Raw genomic sequence first — 17,724 nt, forward strand, 5'->3', positions numbered from 1 at the left:
TTCAGTATTTAAAGAATATTTTACTTGAAAGGTGGTGGAATCATGAAAACATGGTAGTGCCAGAGTGAAGACCCATGTGTAGCTTTTGCTGGAGTTTTATTTCAAAAATGATCTCTGATTCATCAGCATGACCTTCCAAGTTTGGGGTACAAGGCAATGCACTTTCCTCAGTTTATTTATGTTATTGTTTTTAAAAATTTGCAATACATATCAAAGATAAAGGATTTGTTAGAAACAGCTTTTGGAAGAGGAGCAGTGATACAGATTTATTTTACTAATGATAATGGTAAGTAAATTATAAAGAACCTTTAATGTTTTCTGAGAATTAAATTAAAACCTTATTCTTGGAGTTTATAATCATTTAAATGGTTCTGGACAAAACTTACCAAATTCTTTGCTGTTATTACTAAAAAGAATGTTAACAGTTTTAAGAAAACAAATTATTTTTTAAGAATTGTGTTTATCAGTTGATACACTCATTGCCAAACCAGATTAAAGTAATATTCCAATTGGCTTCTTCTAAGCTCAACTTCTAAGGAAATTGTTTGGATTGATCTGCTATCTGTGGTTTGAGAATGACTTTTTTCCCCTCCTCCTTTTTTTTAAAGCAAACTTTGCGTAACTTATTGAGCAAAGTTTCCCCTTCCTTTTCTGCCGAACTTAAACAACTAAATCAACAGTATGAAAAATTATTTCATAAATGGATGCTGCAATTACAGTAAGTATTATCATTACAAGCCCTTGTAAAATAAAGAATAATACATATTTACATGAATATGTTAAAGTAAGTTAACATTTTCTTTTACAATGAGTTTGATATATTTAGTCATATATAAAATAAATGTAAAATAGACATTATGACTCATATAGAAATGTCACTTTATTGTATGACTCTTCCCAGAAATTCTACAGTTTTTAAGAAATTTGTGTTTATCAGACTTGACAGCCATTGATAAGATAAATAGCATTTCTTAGAATTATGTTACTGGTTTAAAAAACCTGTATATTTAATTTGTCAAGATAAATAAATATACCAATTAGATTTTAATCCAGTTTTCCACAGCATAGTTCTTTAAATGAAAGGATAATATTTACTTTAATCTTATGTATGTGTACTACAGACTTTCAGAATTTTATGAGCAGATTTGTTCTATAAGCATTAATTTACTATTTTAACATTATTTCCTAGAATTTTTTTCACTTTTATTATTTTCACACACCTCAGATTAAATTTTAAATTTCCATTAAAATGCCTAGAAGAATGAGTGAAATCAAAACATAGTATTTGCTTTTATGATAATTACTTTTATCCTTGCAGTTAAAAAGACTTGAACATAAGGAAGTGCTTAAAATGTACACGAATGTGAATATACATGCACACTCACAGTTACATTGTCACTGAGGTAAATAAGAAGGTAGATCCATGGGCCAGGCACTGTGACCCATACCCATAATCCCAGTGCTTTGGGAGGCCAAGGCAGGAGGATTGCTTGAGCCCGGGGGTTTGAGAGACTCTGTCTCAAAAAAAAAAAGTTATGCTAGGAAGGGAATGATTAACTTGCCTGCAAGAACCTCGGCTTCTCTCAATAACTAATTATAGATCTGTGCATTATAAATTTGTAAGCTCTTCACTCTAATCCCATCCCTAGCCCATCATTATTTTTTTCTCCCAGTATGTCAACTTAGATAACTTAATTTGCTTTGCTTCTCAGGTGAGACCTTATAGTCAGCAAGTTGATTGGAACTGCTAGCTCTCTGAATTCCTTGCCTCTTTATTTCTGCTGCTTTGACCTTGTAATCTCTACCTTTGGAGGTTACCTCTTTTCTGTTCTTCCATTTCTAGGTTATCCTGCATTGCCAGAGAGCATCACATAAATACTGTTTCTGCTTGACCTTCGTAAACAGTCATGGAGTTGGACTTTAGCTTGACCTCTAGTGCTTGGTGTTCTGGGTGGGCTCATTCACTCTTCTGGCTTCAGTTGGTTTCTGTATATGAATGACTCATGTAACAGTTAACCTCCAACCCATACCTCACTCTCAGTAGCAGACCTGGATATCTGAATGTATATTAGAAGTTTCTACTTGGATGTCCTGTAAATAATTCAACATACATAAAATTAAGCTCATCTGAAATCCACTGTTCCCACCTGCCCCTGCTATCCAGCAGAGTGAATGAGTGAATGTTAGTCACTCCATTTGTGTAGTTGCCTATGGCAGAAAACTGAATCATTCTTCTTTTTTTTTTTTTTCATTTTAAGAGACAGAGTCTCACTCTGTCACCCAGAATGGTGTGAACACAGCTCAAGGAGCCCCAACCTCCTGGGCTCAAGCAATCCTCCCATCTCAGCCTCCTGAATAGCTGGGTCCATAGATGTGCACCACCATGCCTGGGCTCATTTTTTTTATTTTTTATTGTGTAGAGATGAGGTCTCACCATCTCTCACCATCTTGCCTAGGCTGGTCTCAAACTCCTGGGCACAAGCAGTTCTCCTGCCCTGGCTTCCAAACTGCTGGGATTACAGGCATGAGCCACCGCGCCCAGCACTGAGCCATTCTTATTCTTTTACTCAGTCTCCACATCTAATCAGTCTCCAAATCTTATTGGTTTGACTATAAAGTTCTTGACATGTTTACATTTTTCTCCATGACAGCTAAATTTAATCTTCCACAGTTTTGTTCCTTCCTGTCCATTCCCCAAACATAGCCAATGTGATCTTTCTGAAAAGAACATGTTACTTTCCTACTTAAAACCTTTCTGTTAACCCCTCATTAGTTACTTTTAAATGCTCATTCTTGGCTGGGCATGGTGGCTCACATCTGTGTAATCCCAGCACTTTGGGAGGCCAAGGTGGGTGGATCACCTGAGGTCAGGAGTTCGAGACCAGCCTGACCAACATAGTGAAATCCCATCTCTACTAAAAATACAAAATTAGCCAGGCTTGGTAGTGCACACCTGTAATCTCAGCTACTTGGGAAGGTGAGGCAGGAGAATTGCTTGAACCCAGGAGGCGGAGGTTGCAGTGAGCCAAAATCGCGCCACTGCACTCCAGCCTGGGTGATAGAGCAGGACTTCATCTCAAAATAAATAAATAAATGCTCATTCTCCTTGGAATTAGTGAATTAATGGTTTAGTATGACTTACCAAGGCCTTTGTTACTTGACCTCTGCTTACCTTTTCAATTTAATCTATCAATTTCAACTCTGCTTCAGCCTGTAAAATTTTTAGGACTTTTTTTTTTTTTGAGACAGTCTCGCTCTGTCGCCCAGGCTGGAGTGCAGTGGTGCGATCTCGGCTCACTGCAAGCGCCGCCTCCCGGGTTCACGCCATCCTCCTGCCTCAGCCTCCCAATTAGCTGGGACTACAGGCACCCATCACCATGCCCAGCTAAATTTTTTGTATTTTTAGTAGAGATGGGGTTTCACCGTGTTAGCCGGGATGGTCTCGATCTCTTGACCTCGTGGTCTGCCCACCTCAGCCTCCCAAAGTGCAGGAATGACAGGCGTGAGCCACCGCGCCCAGCCTTTTTAGGGCTTTTATTGGCAATGAACTTCCTTGCCTCCAGTCATCTGTCATCTGAAAAGTAATAGAAGCTACAGTGAAGCTACTGAACAAATTGGTATACAGATAATAAAATTGTGCCTTTACCTTGTATGAGTTTGGAATAAATATTTATTTATTTATTTAAGATGGAGTCTCACTCTGTTGCCCAGGCTGGAGTGCAGTGATGTGATCTCAGCTCACTGCAACCTCCACCTCCCAGGTTCAAGCAATTCTTCTCCCTCAGCCTCCCAAGTAGCTGGAATTACAGGTGCCTGCCACCAAGCCAGGCTAATTTTTGTATTTTTTAGTAGAGACAGGGTTTCACCATGTTGGCCAGGCTGGTCTCAAACTCCTGGCCTCAAGTGATCCGCCTGCCTCGACCTCCCAAAGTGCTGGGATTACAGGCGTGAGCCATCATGCCCGGCCAATAATAATTTTTGAAAAGAATACTTTTTTTTTTTTTTTAGGAAGGAAGAGGAAGAACTGGGATAGCTAAATCACTAAATATTGATTCCTGGCCTTGCACGGTGGCTCATGCCTATAATCCCAGCATTTTGAGAGGCCAAGGCAGGCAGATCACCTGAGGTCAAGAGTTGGAGACCAACATGGTGAAACCCCGTCTCTACTAAAAATACAAAAATTAGCCGGGCCTGGTGGCAGGTGCCCGTAATCCAGCTGCTCGGGAGGCTGAGGCAGGAGAATCACTTGAACCCGGGAGGCAGAGGTTGCAGTGAGCTGTGATGGTGCCATTACACTCCAGCCTGGGCAACAGGGCGAGACTCCATCTTGAAAAAATATATATTATTAATTAGTTAATTTTTTTTTACAGACACTGGCTTGCTCTGTTGCCCTGGCAGGAGTGCAGTGTCACCATCATAGCTCAGTGCAGCTTCAAACTCCTTGGCTTAAGTGATCCTCCTAGCTCAACCTCCTAAGTAGCTGGAACTATAGGCACCTGCCACCACACCCAGATAATTTTTTAATTGTTTTTTTTTTTAATAAAATATTTTGACCAGACGTGGTGGCTTATACCTGTAGTCCCAGCAATTTTGGGGGCCAAGGTGGGTGGATTACTTGAGCCCAGGAGTTCAAGACCAGCCTGGGCAACTTGACAAAAACCCATCTCTACTAAAAATATAAAAATTAGCCAGGTGCACAGTTATAGCCCCAGTTTCTTGGGAGACTGACGCAGAAGAGTCGCTTCAACCTGGGAGGCTGAGGTTGCAGTGAGCCAAGAGTGCCACTGGACTCCAGTCTAGGTAACAGAGTGACTCTGTCTCAAAAAAAAAAAAAGTATATATACATATATGAAAAACTTTTTTGCATTTGCCTTCCCAAAATTCTGGGATTACAGGCTTGAGCCAATGTGCCTTACCCCTTTCCTGTATTTTTTATAAGCTTAATTTAAGGAAACTGGTTGATAATAAAATTGGTAATAAGAGGTATTGAAGTTTAATTGCATGAATACTGTCTTTCCTAACAGCCTTGGGTTCAACATTGTGCTTTATGGTTTGGGTTCTAAGAGAGATTTACTAGAAAGGTTTCGAACCACTATGCTGCAAGATTCCATTCACGTTGTCATCAATGGCTTCTTTCCCGGAATCAGTGTGAAATCAGTAAGTTTCAAAATGTTAAAGGGAAAACATTATATCCTCTGCCAATTCATGCCCCCACATAAATGAGGATGGAGTATTAAAGAATTTTTGTTTTAGTCTTCACAGTAGTAGGATTGTATAGTGCTTAATACCATGTGTTCGGACTCAGAAGAATCTAGCTTTGAAACCGTCTTTGAATGTCCTACGTTGTAACTGACATATATTAAAACTTAGGAAAATATGTTAGCTTTGTTTACTACATGAGTATCAGTGGTACTTCTGAAGAAGGGAATTATGGGGTCTTCAGTTTTGTTATAAACTATGAAAATGCTTTATTAGGCAAAAACTACATGCTGTGAAAATGCTTTAAAATGCAACAGGATGTGAAGACTATAGTTTTACAATACATTTATCATAGATCATTTTTATTTCAAATGCTTAATATCTCTTCATCATTTGAACATGAAATCTTTTGGGTGCTGGATATTGAGTCATGTAGTATTCCTTTTTAAAAGTGTCTATAGTGTTTGTGTCCTGTTTCCTTTGATAGAACTGTAGTTTTCTCATGTTTCTCATGTTCTTGGGAGCGTTTTCATTTGTTTTTGCTGCCCTCTTATATTACCTATTACGTTGACATCTTTGCTATTCTTTTCTGTTTTCTTTTAGCCACAACTCAGGCAAAAAACAATGAATTAGATATAATTCATCGAGTACCAGTAGAATTTTTTAAAGTGATTTTTTTAAACTTTTGGGAAATCCAAATTCATTACTAATTTATAAAAAAGTTTTGATTTTCTAGTTGTATATGACAATAAATTGTAATTAATGTGGCACCTCTTGCATATTCATGATATAGGTCCTGAATTCTATAACAGAAGAAGTCCTCGATCATATGGGTACTTTCCGCAGTATACTGGATCAGCTAGACTGGATAGTAAACAGATTTAAAGAAGGTAACATGAAGTAGATGCTCTGTAGTTTTAGGGTAAAGTTAAGCATATACTTCTACTTATTCATGTATTTATATACATATAGTACAGTTATACATACATATATGTATTATATACATACATATACATACAGTGTTACTATTATTATCATTATTATATATATATATATATATTTTTTTTTTGAGACAGTCTCTCTGTTGCCCAGGTTGGAGTGTAGTGGCACCATCATGGCCCACTGCAGCCCTGACCTTCTGGGCTCAAGCAATTCTCCCACCTCAGCCTCCCAGGTAGCCGAGATCACAGGCGTGTGCCACTGTGCCTGGCTAATTTTTTATTATTTGTAGAGATGAGGTCTCGCTATGTTGCCCAGGATAGTCTGGAACTTCTGGGCTCAAGCAGTCCTCCTGCCTTGGCCTCCCAAAGGGCTGAGATTATAGGTGTGAGCCACCACACCTGGCCCAAAAAGATTATTTTAATAATGGCACTTATCTTGGTGCTCTAAAATAATTTGACCTTTTCTATGAACTTTTCTGTGAACTTAACAGGGAAGAAAATGTTAGTCCCACTTTCTTAAGTTTGTATATCCAAAAGCCTTTTTCTGTTTATAAAACACTCCAGAAGTGCAGTGGCGCAATTTTGGCTCACTGCAACCTCCGCCTCCTGGGTTTAAGCAATTCTCCTGCCTCAGCCTCCCAAGTAGCTGGGATTACAGGTGTGCACCACCAAGCCCAGCTAATTTATTTCATAATAATTTTCAGGTTTTGTTTTGCTTGTGTAAAGTGCCTCCACTTGAGTGTTACATCTTTGTCTGATATTTTTATATTGTTTAATGTTTTTATAAAACATTATTTCTTGGCTGGACACAGTGGCTGACGCCTGTAATCCTAGCGCTTTGGGAGGCCAAGCTGGGTGGGTCACCACAGGTCAAGAGTTCGAGACCAGCCTGGCCAATATGGTGAAACCCCATCTCTACAAAAATACAAAAAAAATTAGCCAGGCATGGTGACACGTACATGTAGTCCCAGCTACTTGGGAGGCTGAGGCAGGAGAATTGCTTGAGCCTGGGAGGCAGAGGTTGCAGTGAGCCAAGATCATACCACTGCACTCCAGCCTGGGCAATAGAGTGAGACTCTGTCTAAAAATAAATAAATAAAACATTATTTCTTTATTCTGTGTATATATCATTACATTGGGATAATTTTATATACTAAGATCTCTGATTCTTTTGGTGTGAATGTTTTGGTTATGTGAGTATGTCAGAAAATTGGAAATAGTATTATATAGTCTCTGATAGTTAATTGCCATTTAATAATGACTAAATTAAGAATTAAGAGAAGTACTTGAGAATGCCTAACTGCTTTGATGGATAATTTTATTGATAATGTCAATAATCCTAGCTCTGTTTCCATAGTACTTTTATCTTGTCAATATTCTAGCATGTTCTTTAGTTTTATCTTCATTTTGTTTCCAACCTGAAAAGCTTTCTGTCCCAAATTTCCTTTCACACTTCCACACCCATTTTATCCACAGTTCTTGATAGAAATGGACAGTATACTTTTTTGTTTTTGGTTTTTTTTTTAACACAGTCTTGCTCTCTCACCCAGGCTGGGATCCAGTGGCACAAACACATTTCACTACATCCTAAACCTCCTGGGCCCAAGTGATCCTCCCAACTCAGCCTCCCCATTAGCTGGGACTACAGGCACACACCATCTGCCTGGCTATTGTTAAAATTTTTTGTAGAGATGGAGTCTCACTGTGTTGCCCAGGCTGGTCTCAAACTCCTAGGCCTCAAGGGATCCGCCTGTCTGGGCCTTCCAAAGTGCTGGGATTAACAGACATGAGCCCAGCCAGACAATATACACGTGTATACCAACTGTACACATTTGAAAACAGGTAGAGTTGATTCTCATTATTCACAAATTCTATAATAACAAATTTACCTGCTTGCTAACATTTATTTATAATCCCAAAATCAATACTCTTGGCACTTTTGCAAAGTGAAACATACACAGAGTGGCAAAAAGTTTGCATTGCCCAATGTACACATTCTAAGCAGAGGTCAAACAAGGCAATGCTTTGCCTTCTTGTTTCAGCTCTCATACTATAAGCAAGCGTCCTTTTCGCAGTCCATTCAGTGCTACATTTTTCACATTTTTCTGCTTTTGTGTCAGTGATTTGGCTGTTTAAAATGGCCCCCAAGCATAGTGTTAGAATGCTATCTAGTGTTCCCAAGCACAAGAAGGCTGTGATGTGCCTTGGGGAAAAAATGCCTGTGTATATAAACTTCCTTCAGTTATGAGTTATAGTGTTCTTGACTGTGGGTTCCATGTAATGGATCAACAGTGTACATTAAAAATAAAGTTGCCCTTAAAAGCCAGGCGCGGTGGCTCACACCTGTAATCCCAGCACTTTGGGAGGCCGAGGCAGGTGGATCACTTAAGGTTAGGAGTTTGAGACCAGCCTGGGCAACATGGCGAAACCCTGTCTCAACAAAAAATACAAAAAATTAGTCGGTCCTGGTGGTGCGCATCTGTAATCCCGGCTAGTCAGGAGGCTGAGGTAGGAGAATCGCTTGAACCTGGAAGTTGAGTTGGAGGTTGCAGTGAGCCAAGATCACACCACTACACTCCAGCCTGGGCAAGAGAGCGAGCCTCTGTCTCCAAAAAAAATAAATAAATAAAAATAAAATTGCCTTTAAACATGTAATCCCAGCACTTTGGGAGGCCAAAGCAGGCAGATCACTTGAGCTCACGAGTTTCAAACCAGCCTGGGCAACATGGTGAAACCTCATCTCAACAAAAATTATAAAAATCAGCTAGGTGTGGTGGTACACACCTATAGTCCCAGCTACTCGGGAGGCTGAGGTGGAGGATAGCTTGAGCCCTGGAATGTCGAGGTTGCAGTGAGTTGAGATCACGCCACTGCACTCTAGCCTGGACAGCAGAGCCAGAACTTGTCTCAAAAAACACACACACAAAAAAGCTGCTTTCTGTAGGGCCTGACTTCAGTGCTAATCATGTCTTGTCTATTTTATGAGTAAATGACATATCTTCTCAAATAAATTACATACCCCTAAGCAATCATTATTTTATCCTATACTACTTTAATATATTTTTTAATACCTAGGCGTTGTGTGTGGTAGAGGAAATAATCACTGAAATATCACTAAAAATAACAATTGCGGCTGGACATGGTGGCTCACGTCTGTGATCCTAGCACTTTGGGAAGCCAAGTTGAGTCCAGGAGTTCAAGACCAACCTGGGCAACTTAGTGAGACCCCCGTCTACCAAAAAAACAATTAGCCAGACGTGGTGGTGTGCGCCTGTAGTTCCAGGTACTCGGGAGGCTAAGGTGGGAGGATTGCTTGAGCCCAGGAGTTGGAGGCTGCAGTGAGTTATGATTGTACCACTGCACTCTAGCCTAGGCAACAGAGTGAGACCCTCTAAAAATAATAATAATAATTGGATGTCTTTTCTTTTTAGATTCTTCTTTAGAACTCTTCCTTCTCATCCACAATTTGGATAGCCAGATGTTGAGAGGAGAGAAGAGCCAGCAAGTCATTGGTCAGTTGTCATCTTTGCATAACATTTACCTTATAGCATCCATTGACCACCTCAACGCTCCTCTCAGTAAGTTAAGTGTTACTATTTTTCCTTCTAGAGATATCAGTCTTACAAAACATAGTATTAATGTAAATCAGAAAATTTTACTGTTTTAGAATGCTTTTCCCCTTTTACATGTTCAAAACACAGGTTGCCAAAACGTGTTCTCAATCTAATTTAGAACATACTTTTGGAAATAAAATTCAGATACTAAATAAGGATGTTTTAGTCTAAAGTTAAATGGAGAGAAAAGACACAACTATTATTTTGGTCTCCTTCTCTTCTTGTAATATTGCAGCATTTATTTTATGAACTTAATGTATAGACTTTCTGATAATCCTGTAGAAGAAAATGTTAAAACATTACTAATTTTTTAAAAAGAATGCATTGGTAATGATTTTAATTTATGCTTAATATAAAATAAAGGTTCAGATGTTGGTTGAAAATGAAATTAGATTGTGAGTTACTGATTTAGATATGGAAGTGGCAAAATGAAAACTTTGGGATTCATTTTTATTTAATCCTTTCTCATTCTTTTGTAAAGTGGAATCTAGTAACATGACAATATGAAAATAATTTGTAATTCTTGTTTTATTTGATCATGTGCTAGTGTGGGATCATGCAAAGCAGAGTCTTTTTAACTGGCTCTGGTATGAAACTACTACATATAGTCCTTATACTGAAGAAACTTCCTATGAGAACTCTCTTCTGGTGAAGCAGTCTGGATCCCTGCCACTTAACTCCCTTACTCATGTCTTACGAAGCCTTACCCCTAATGCAAGGTAAGGATGAAAACCATATTTCTTTTTTAAAAACTATACATTTTAAGATATGTACTACTAGGTTTTAATGGTGATACTGAAGTCCCTAGTTAGTTTGAAGGATTAAGAGAAATTATAGTAATAATAGTTACCAGTACTGGATTATAGGGTAGGCAGATAAGTCAACAGCAGTCTTATCAAATTGCTCAGTAATAAAGCGAGAGTACCAACTTTTTATTTCTTAATATATTTTGATATTTCTGAATATGAGCACCTGAGTGGTCATAATGGAGAAAAAGCAGACTTTTCATGACTTTTACTTAAATTTTATGGTTATTTTTCATTACATATTGAAAATTCTGATCCAGACACTGAGTACTTTATATGCAATACCTCATTTGATCCTAAGGTGGATAGTCAGTAGCACAAAGACTTTGATCCAGATATGTCAGCTCCAAAACATCACTGTATGATGTCTCCAGTCAAGCCCTTACAGCAGCCTAACCAAGAGGCATATCTGAATAAATAAATGCAAGCTGATTACAGCATAAGCCAGCAAAAAATAAATTGCATAATTACCCAGACTTAGTGGCCCATGCCTGTAATACCAGCACTTTGGGAGGCCAAGGCAGGCAAGTCACTTGAAGTCGGGAGTTCGAGACCAGCCTGGCTGACATGGTGAAACCCCATCTCTACCAAAAATATATAAATTAGCTAGGTGTGGTGGACACACCTGTAGTCCCAGCTACGCAAGAGACTGAGGCCGGAGAATTGCTTGAACCCAGGAGACAGAGGTGGCAGTGAGCTGAGATTGCACCACTGCACTCCAGTCTGGGCGACAGAGTGAGACTCTGTCTCAAAAAAATAATAAAGAAAGAAATTGCATAATTAGCCTGTTGAAAGAAGCTTTTAGTAACAAACTTTACCCACTGACAAAAGCATAAAATTATAGAATTATATTTAACAAGATGAAGTGTTGAAAAATAACAAACCTTGCTGAGAATAGATAATTAAGAGCTGGATAGACGAAAAATATTGTGTTCTTGGGTGGGTAGATTAAATATTATAAGAGTAGCAATTCTTTCCATATTAGAAATGTGTTAGACTTACCAGGCACAGTGGCTCAAGCCTGTAATCCCAACACTATGGGAGGCTAAGGCAGGAGGATTGCTCCAGCTGGGAGCCTGAGACCAGCCTGGGCAACACAGGGACACTCCATCTCCACAAAAAGTTTTAAAAATTAATTGAGTGTGGTGGTGTACCCCCATAGTCTCAGCTGGGGAGGCTGAAGGGAGCCAAGATCACTCCTTTGCACTCTAGCCTGGGTGACAGAGCAAGACCTTGTCTCCAAAAAATAGGTATTTGATCTATAAATTAATCAAAATGTAAATGAATTTTTTTATTTTAAATTTGAAAGAAAATTTAGTTTCCTAAAGAATAAACAGTCGGCTGGGTGTGGTAGCTCACACCTGTAATCCCAGCACTTTGGGAGGCCGAAGCGGGTGGATCACTTGAAGTCAAGAACTCGAGACCAGCCTTGTCAACATGGTGAAACCCTGCCTCTACTAAAAACACAAAAATTAGCCAGACTTAGTGGCGCACACCTGTTATCCCAGCTACTTGGGAGACTGAAGCAGGAGAATCGCTTAAACCCAGGAGGCAGAGGTTGCGGTGAGCTAAGATGGCACCACTGCACTCCAGCCTGGGTGACAGAGTGAGCCTCTGTCTCGAAAAAAAAAAAGAAAGAAAAAAAAAAAGAAGAAGAAACAAGCAAGTCTAGCAGAGACAATTTCTTTTTTTGTTTTTAAAGAGCAACAAAGGGACACTTGTGGTCAAGATGGCATAATACTTTTCACTCTTTCATCCCCTCTTTTTCCAAAGACACAGCATAATAGACAAAATTTAAAAATAAATACCCTGGCTCAAAATAGAAACATCTCAATGCAACAGAATGATAAATCAGTGAGCAGAGTTGAAGCCACAGCACAGCTGCATTCTAGGTTTAGAAGTGGCATTGGCAGCCAGGATTTTGACTTATATGGGATGATAGTAGTGTGATGATATATATTGCCCAAACCAGATATTTTCATTTAGGACAAATGCTGAACTGAACAGATGTTTGGTATAGAAATAAAACCATATAAAACATATAGTATTCAAATGTATATATCAATATGAATAAAAGTTTTAAATGTGCATGGAAATGAAAATACCTAATTCAGAATAATTAGGTATTTTAGGTACTAAAATAATAAAAAAAAAATTAGGTACTAACCCTGGAGAAGAATAAAGAGGAATAGATAGAGGATGGTGTACACAGGGACTCTGGGGATATCTTTTTTTTTAACCCCTCCCCAGCAATTTGTTTTCTTTACCTGTGTGTTTGTGGTGGGGATTAACTTTTGTTGTGAGATGATTATAAATTCAGAATAAGCTACAAAAATACATGCCAGGAAGTCTCATGTACCCTCCTCCCAAAGCACCAACTTCCACCAACCACCACCATCTCATATAACCACAGTACAGTATCGGAACCAAGAAATTGACATTGTTATAATCCCATCCATCAAGCTTATTTGGATTTCACTATTATACATGCTGCACTTGTGTGTGTGTGTGTGTAAATTTCTGTGCAGTTTTGTTACCTGTAGCCTTGTATAACTATCTCCATGTATATAGTCAGCTGTACCATCACCACAAGACTCAAATGTTGACCCTCAAATGCTAATTTTAATGAATGTTGTTACTCTATAAAGCTGATTTGAACACTGAAGATAAGATTAGCATTGAACTCGGCCGGGCATAGTGGCTCACCCCATAATTTTACTACTTTGGGAGCCAGAGGAGGGAAGATTGCATGAGGCCAGGAGTTTGAGACGAACCTAGGCAACATAGTGAGACCCCATCTCTACAAAAAATAAAAATAAAGCCTTGCATTAATATTGAAATATGCAGGCTGGGTGCGGTGGCTCATGCTTGTAATCTCAGCACTTTGAGAGGCCAAAGCAGGCAGATCATTTGAGGTCAGGAGTTTGAGACCAGCCTGGCCAACATGGTGAAACCCCATCTCTACTAAAATACAAAATTAGCCCGGCATGGTGGTGCATGCCTGTAATCCCAACTACTTGGGAGGCTGAGGAGGGAGAATCGCTTGAATCCAGGAGGTAAAGGTTGCACTGAGCTAAGATCACACCACTGCACTCCAGCCTGTGCAACAGAGTGGGACTCTGTCTTAAAAAAAAAAAAAAAAAAAAAAAAAAAAAAAAAAGGCCGGGCACGGTGGCTCACGTCTGTAATCCCAGCACTTTGGGAGGCCAACACGGGTGGATCACGAGGTCAGAAGATCAAGACCATCTTGGCTAACACGGTGAAACCCCGTCTCTACAAAAAAATAAGCTGGGCGTGGTGGTGGGCACCTGTTGTCTCAGCTACTTGGGAGGCTGAGGCAGGAGAATGGCGTGAACCCGGGAGGCGGAGGTTGCAGTGAGCCGAAATCGCACCACTGCACTCCAGCCTGGGTGACAGAGCGAGACTCCGTCTCAAAAAAATAAAATAAAAATTGAAATAGGCATTAAATGGTTATCTAATGAAATTTTTTGATGGAATTGGGGACAAAGTCTTCATTCAGTTTTGTTATTACTAATAATAAAAGTCCTTAACTGCTGAAGGACTGTTGGAAGTTATTGTGTGTAAAGTTGAGGGTCCACGCATTGTGAGAACTCACAACATTAAATATGGCAATGGCTACTCTAATGCAAGCTTTTTTTTGAGATGGAGTCTCATGGTGTCGCCAAAGCTGGAGTGCAATGGCGAGATCTCGGCTCATTGCAACCTCCCTCTCTGGGTTTTAAGGAATTTTCATGCCTCAGCGTCCTACAAGTAGCTGGGACTAGAGGTATGCACCACCACACCTGGCTAGTTTTTGTATTTTTAGTAGAGATGGAGTTTCACCATGTTGGGCAGGCTGGTCTTGAACTCTTGACCTCAAGTGATCCACCCACCTTGACCCCCAAAGTGCTGGGATTACAGGCATGAGCCACCATGCCCAGTCTAATGCAAGTATTTTTTATTTTGGCATGCCTCAGTGTCTGTGTGCTGACCTCAACATTTTATTTGAACTATTTTGAAATTCTGCTTGATTCTGCAAACTCCAGTATCATTTAGACTTTACTTGGTGATTGAATAAAAATTTTAACCAAAATTCAGCTCTGGAGTTAGTAGTAGTACCTAGTTAAAAAGTAGTCATTGAGGGCGGGATGCAGTGGCTCACTCCTATAATCCTAGCACTTTGGGAGGCTGAAGTAGGCGGATCACTGGAGGCCAGGAGTTCAAGACCAGCCTGGCCAACATGGTAAAACCTCATCTCTACTAAAAATATAAAAATTTACCTGGGTGTGGTAGTGTCCACCTGTAATCCCAACTACTCAGGAGTCTGAGGCATGAAAGTCGCTTGAACCTGGGAGGCCAAGATGGCAGTGAGCCAAGATTGCACCACTGCACTCCAACCTGGGCAACAGAGCGAGATCCTGTCTCAAAAAAAAAAGTGTTCATTGAGATGATCCAAAATATGATTATAGTCATTGTTTTCTGGACCTGCATAAAAATGAAAATGCATATAAGTTTTGAATTTTGGCATACCCAAGGACTAATGGGAGTCTTAGTTTTGTAACACTGCTTCCAACCCCATAATTCTACCTGGTTCACTCTCCTATGGAAATAATTCAGAATATGAAGAAATAGGTACAGTTTTATTTAGTGCAGAATTATTTTTTCTGTATCCAATCACCCATTAAGAGTTATAGAGTTATTTTTAATCTAAAAATTAGAAATAATGTAAACGGCCAGGCGCGGTGCTCAAGCCTATAAATCCGCACTTTGGGAGGCCGAGATGGGCAGATCTATCGAGGTTCAGGAGATCGAGACCATCCTGGCTAACACAGTGAAACCCCGTCTCTACTGAAAAAAAAAAAAAATGCAAAAAACTAGCCGGGCAAGGTGGCGGGCACCTGTAGTCCCAGCTACTTCGGAGGCTGAGGCAGGAGAATGGCGTGAACCTGGGAGGCGGAGCTTGCAGTGAGCTGAGATCCGGCCACTGCACTCCAGCCTGGGCGACAGAGCGAGACTCCGTCTCAACAAAAAAAAAAAAAAAAAAAAAAAGAAAGAAATAATGTAAACATCCAAACCAATAGGGAAATGGTAAGTTTATGGTACATGGTAGATAAGCAGCTGTTAAAACTTCCTTAAGTTCTTCTTACAGATGGAAAAAAAGAAAAAAAGAAAAACTTGTTTAGGAGAAGTTTTAAAGACATGGGAAAAATCAAAAAGTGAAGAAGCAAGGTATAAAGTGGTATATGCAGTATATAAATGTATGAATTTGTGGTATTTCCACCCACTTCATTCCACAAAGATTTGAGACAACAGCATACCCCGTATGATCTCAATACCAAGTGTTAATGGATATTGGATTGATATTTTTCTCTTTAGATGTTATTCTGTATTCCAACTTTTCTACCAAGGCTAACCTAAAAAGTAAGAAAAAAAATTTTCATATTTGTTTTGAGACAGGGTGTCTGTTGCTCAAGTACAGCCTCAAGCTCCCAGGCTCAAGTGATCTTTGCACCTCAGCCTTCCGAGTCGCTGAGACCATGGGCGCATTCCACTATGCCTGGCTGATTTTTTAATTTTTTATAGAGACAGAGTCTCACTGTGTTGCCCAGGGTGGTCTCAAACTCCTGGGCTCAAGCAGTTCTCCCACCTCAGTCTCCCAAAGTGCTGAGATTACAGGTGTGAGGCACCACACTCAGCCTATATTTTTCTTTAGACGAAATAAAAAAGCTTTCTGTTTAAGTAGGCAAGGATATGATATTCCTTGGAGGCACAGAAGATAATGCAGATAGGCCAAGTATTTGACATTTTCTTTGTGTATTACTATTAGTTGTTACCTTTTGATGTTAACATTTTGGATTTAAATTCTTGTTTTTTGTTTTTAGGGGAATTTTCAGGCTACTAATAAAGTACCAGCTGGACAACCAGGATAACCCTTCTTACACTGGTATCCAATATTTATGACATTCAATTGTGTAATTTTTGTTTTACCCCATACATTTCCTTTCTCTGGAATTTAATGACAGCAGTGTAGTTTTTCACAGCAGTGAGTAAGTGGTCACTCATGATGGGTATGTCTGCCACATAGCAAATTTTCAAGCAGCTCTACAGATCCACTGCCGAGCAAGGTGTTTGCCAACACAAATTGAAAGATAAACCCAGCTTACTTTAAAAATGTTCTGTGCTAACTATGGATGTGTATCTGCCAATTACATATTTTTCATATTCTAGGCATCTTAGGAGATTGTCTTCCCCTTTGGCAGAAATGATTTCAACAAACATTTTAATAATTGTTCTGCTCTCATGACTTACTTGTTCTTTAAAAGTCCTATCAATACTTGTTCACTGCTCTGGGATAACATGCAAATAGCACTTTTATTCTGTGTTCTTTTGTATGGGTGTTTGTATATTGGGTCATGTCTTAAGTGCTGACTTATGTTCATATCCTTTTGAACTTGCCAGGCCTTTCTTTTCAAGATTTTTACCAGCAGTGTCGGGAGGCATTCCTTGTCAATAGTGAGCTGACACTCCGGGCCCAGTTAACTGAATTTAGGGACCACAAGCTTATAAGAACAAAGAAGGTAAGACTCCACTGTTGTAGCATTGTATGCCAGGAATAGTCTATATCATTTACTTAAGGACAAGTATACCTTTGACTCAGATCTGATTTTGAAACTGACGTCCTGCGTTGGGTCGCAGATTCATTTAGGGGATATGCCATTTGAGTTTGTAGAAAGAGCCATGGTAGAAGTACCCTGCTTCAGAGCAGAGCAGAGCAGAAAACTCCTCATATGTTCTAGTCCAGAGTAATAGGCAATTAGAAACATGGTGTGAGTCAAATAATTCTGTTCTTTGGTTTTTTCCCTATTGCTCATTCATTAATTTGGTCTATATTTATTGAGTACTAACTGCATAGATATTGCAGTAAGTATTAGGATACAGTAGTAAGCAAAAACTTGATTGCTTTTCTTATAGAGCTTAAAGTCTAATGGGGGAGATGGACATTAGTCAAGTAATCACATACATAAAATTTTAACTGTAAGGAAGTCCTATGATTAAAAAGTACATAGTTCTGAAAGAATTTATTTAAATAGGTGGATTTGACCTATTTATGGATAGATATCAGAAGTGACCACTGAGCTGAGATCTAAAGGAAGACTAGGAGGC

The 17,724-nt window shown here is 39.4% G+C and overlaps 2 protein-coding genes across 4 annotated transcripts in view; one reads left to right on the plus strand and one right to left on the minus strand.

Moving 5' to 3' along the window:
• ORC2 (origin recognition complex subunit 2) overlaps positions 1-17,724 on the plus strand; it is a 58,987-nt gene that overhangs the window by 39,030 nt on the left and 2,233 nt on the right. For all 3 annotated transcript variants that reach the window (XM_017876042.1, XM_017876051.1, XM_017876061.1), the window contains exons 10-16: positions 609-718; positions 5,025-5,157; positions 5,993-6,089; positions 9,572-9,718; positions 10,302-10,473; positions 16,443-16,504; positions 17,020-17,138. In XM_017876042.1, the coding sequence (XP_017731531.1) occupies positions 609-718; positions 5,025-5,157; positions 5,993-6,089; positions 9,572-9,718; positions 10,302-10,473; positions 16,443-16,504; positions 17,020-17,138 (840 nt within the window). The remainder of the gene's footprint in view (positions 1-608; positions 719-5,024; positions 5,158-5,992; positions 6,090-9,571; positions 9,719-10,301; positions 10,474-16,442; positions 16,505-17,019; positions 17,139-17,724) is intronic.
• NIF3L1 (NGG1 interacting factor 3 like 1) overlaps positions 1-17,724 on the minus strand; it is a 48,209-nt gene that overhangs the window by 5,094 nt on the left and 25,391 nt on the right. The window lies entirely within an intron of this gene.

Source organism: Rhinopithecus bieti, unplaced genomic scaffold (assembly GCF_001698545.2).
Source record: "Rhinopithecus bieti isolate Rb0 unplaced genomic scaffold, ASM169854v2 scaffold_980, whole genome shotgun sequence".
Classification (NCBI taxonomy): Eukaryota; Metazoa; Chordata; class Mammalia; order Primates; family Cercopithecidae; genus Rhinopithecus; species Rhinopithecus bieti.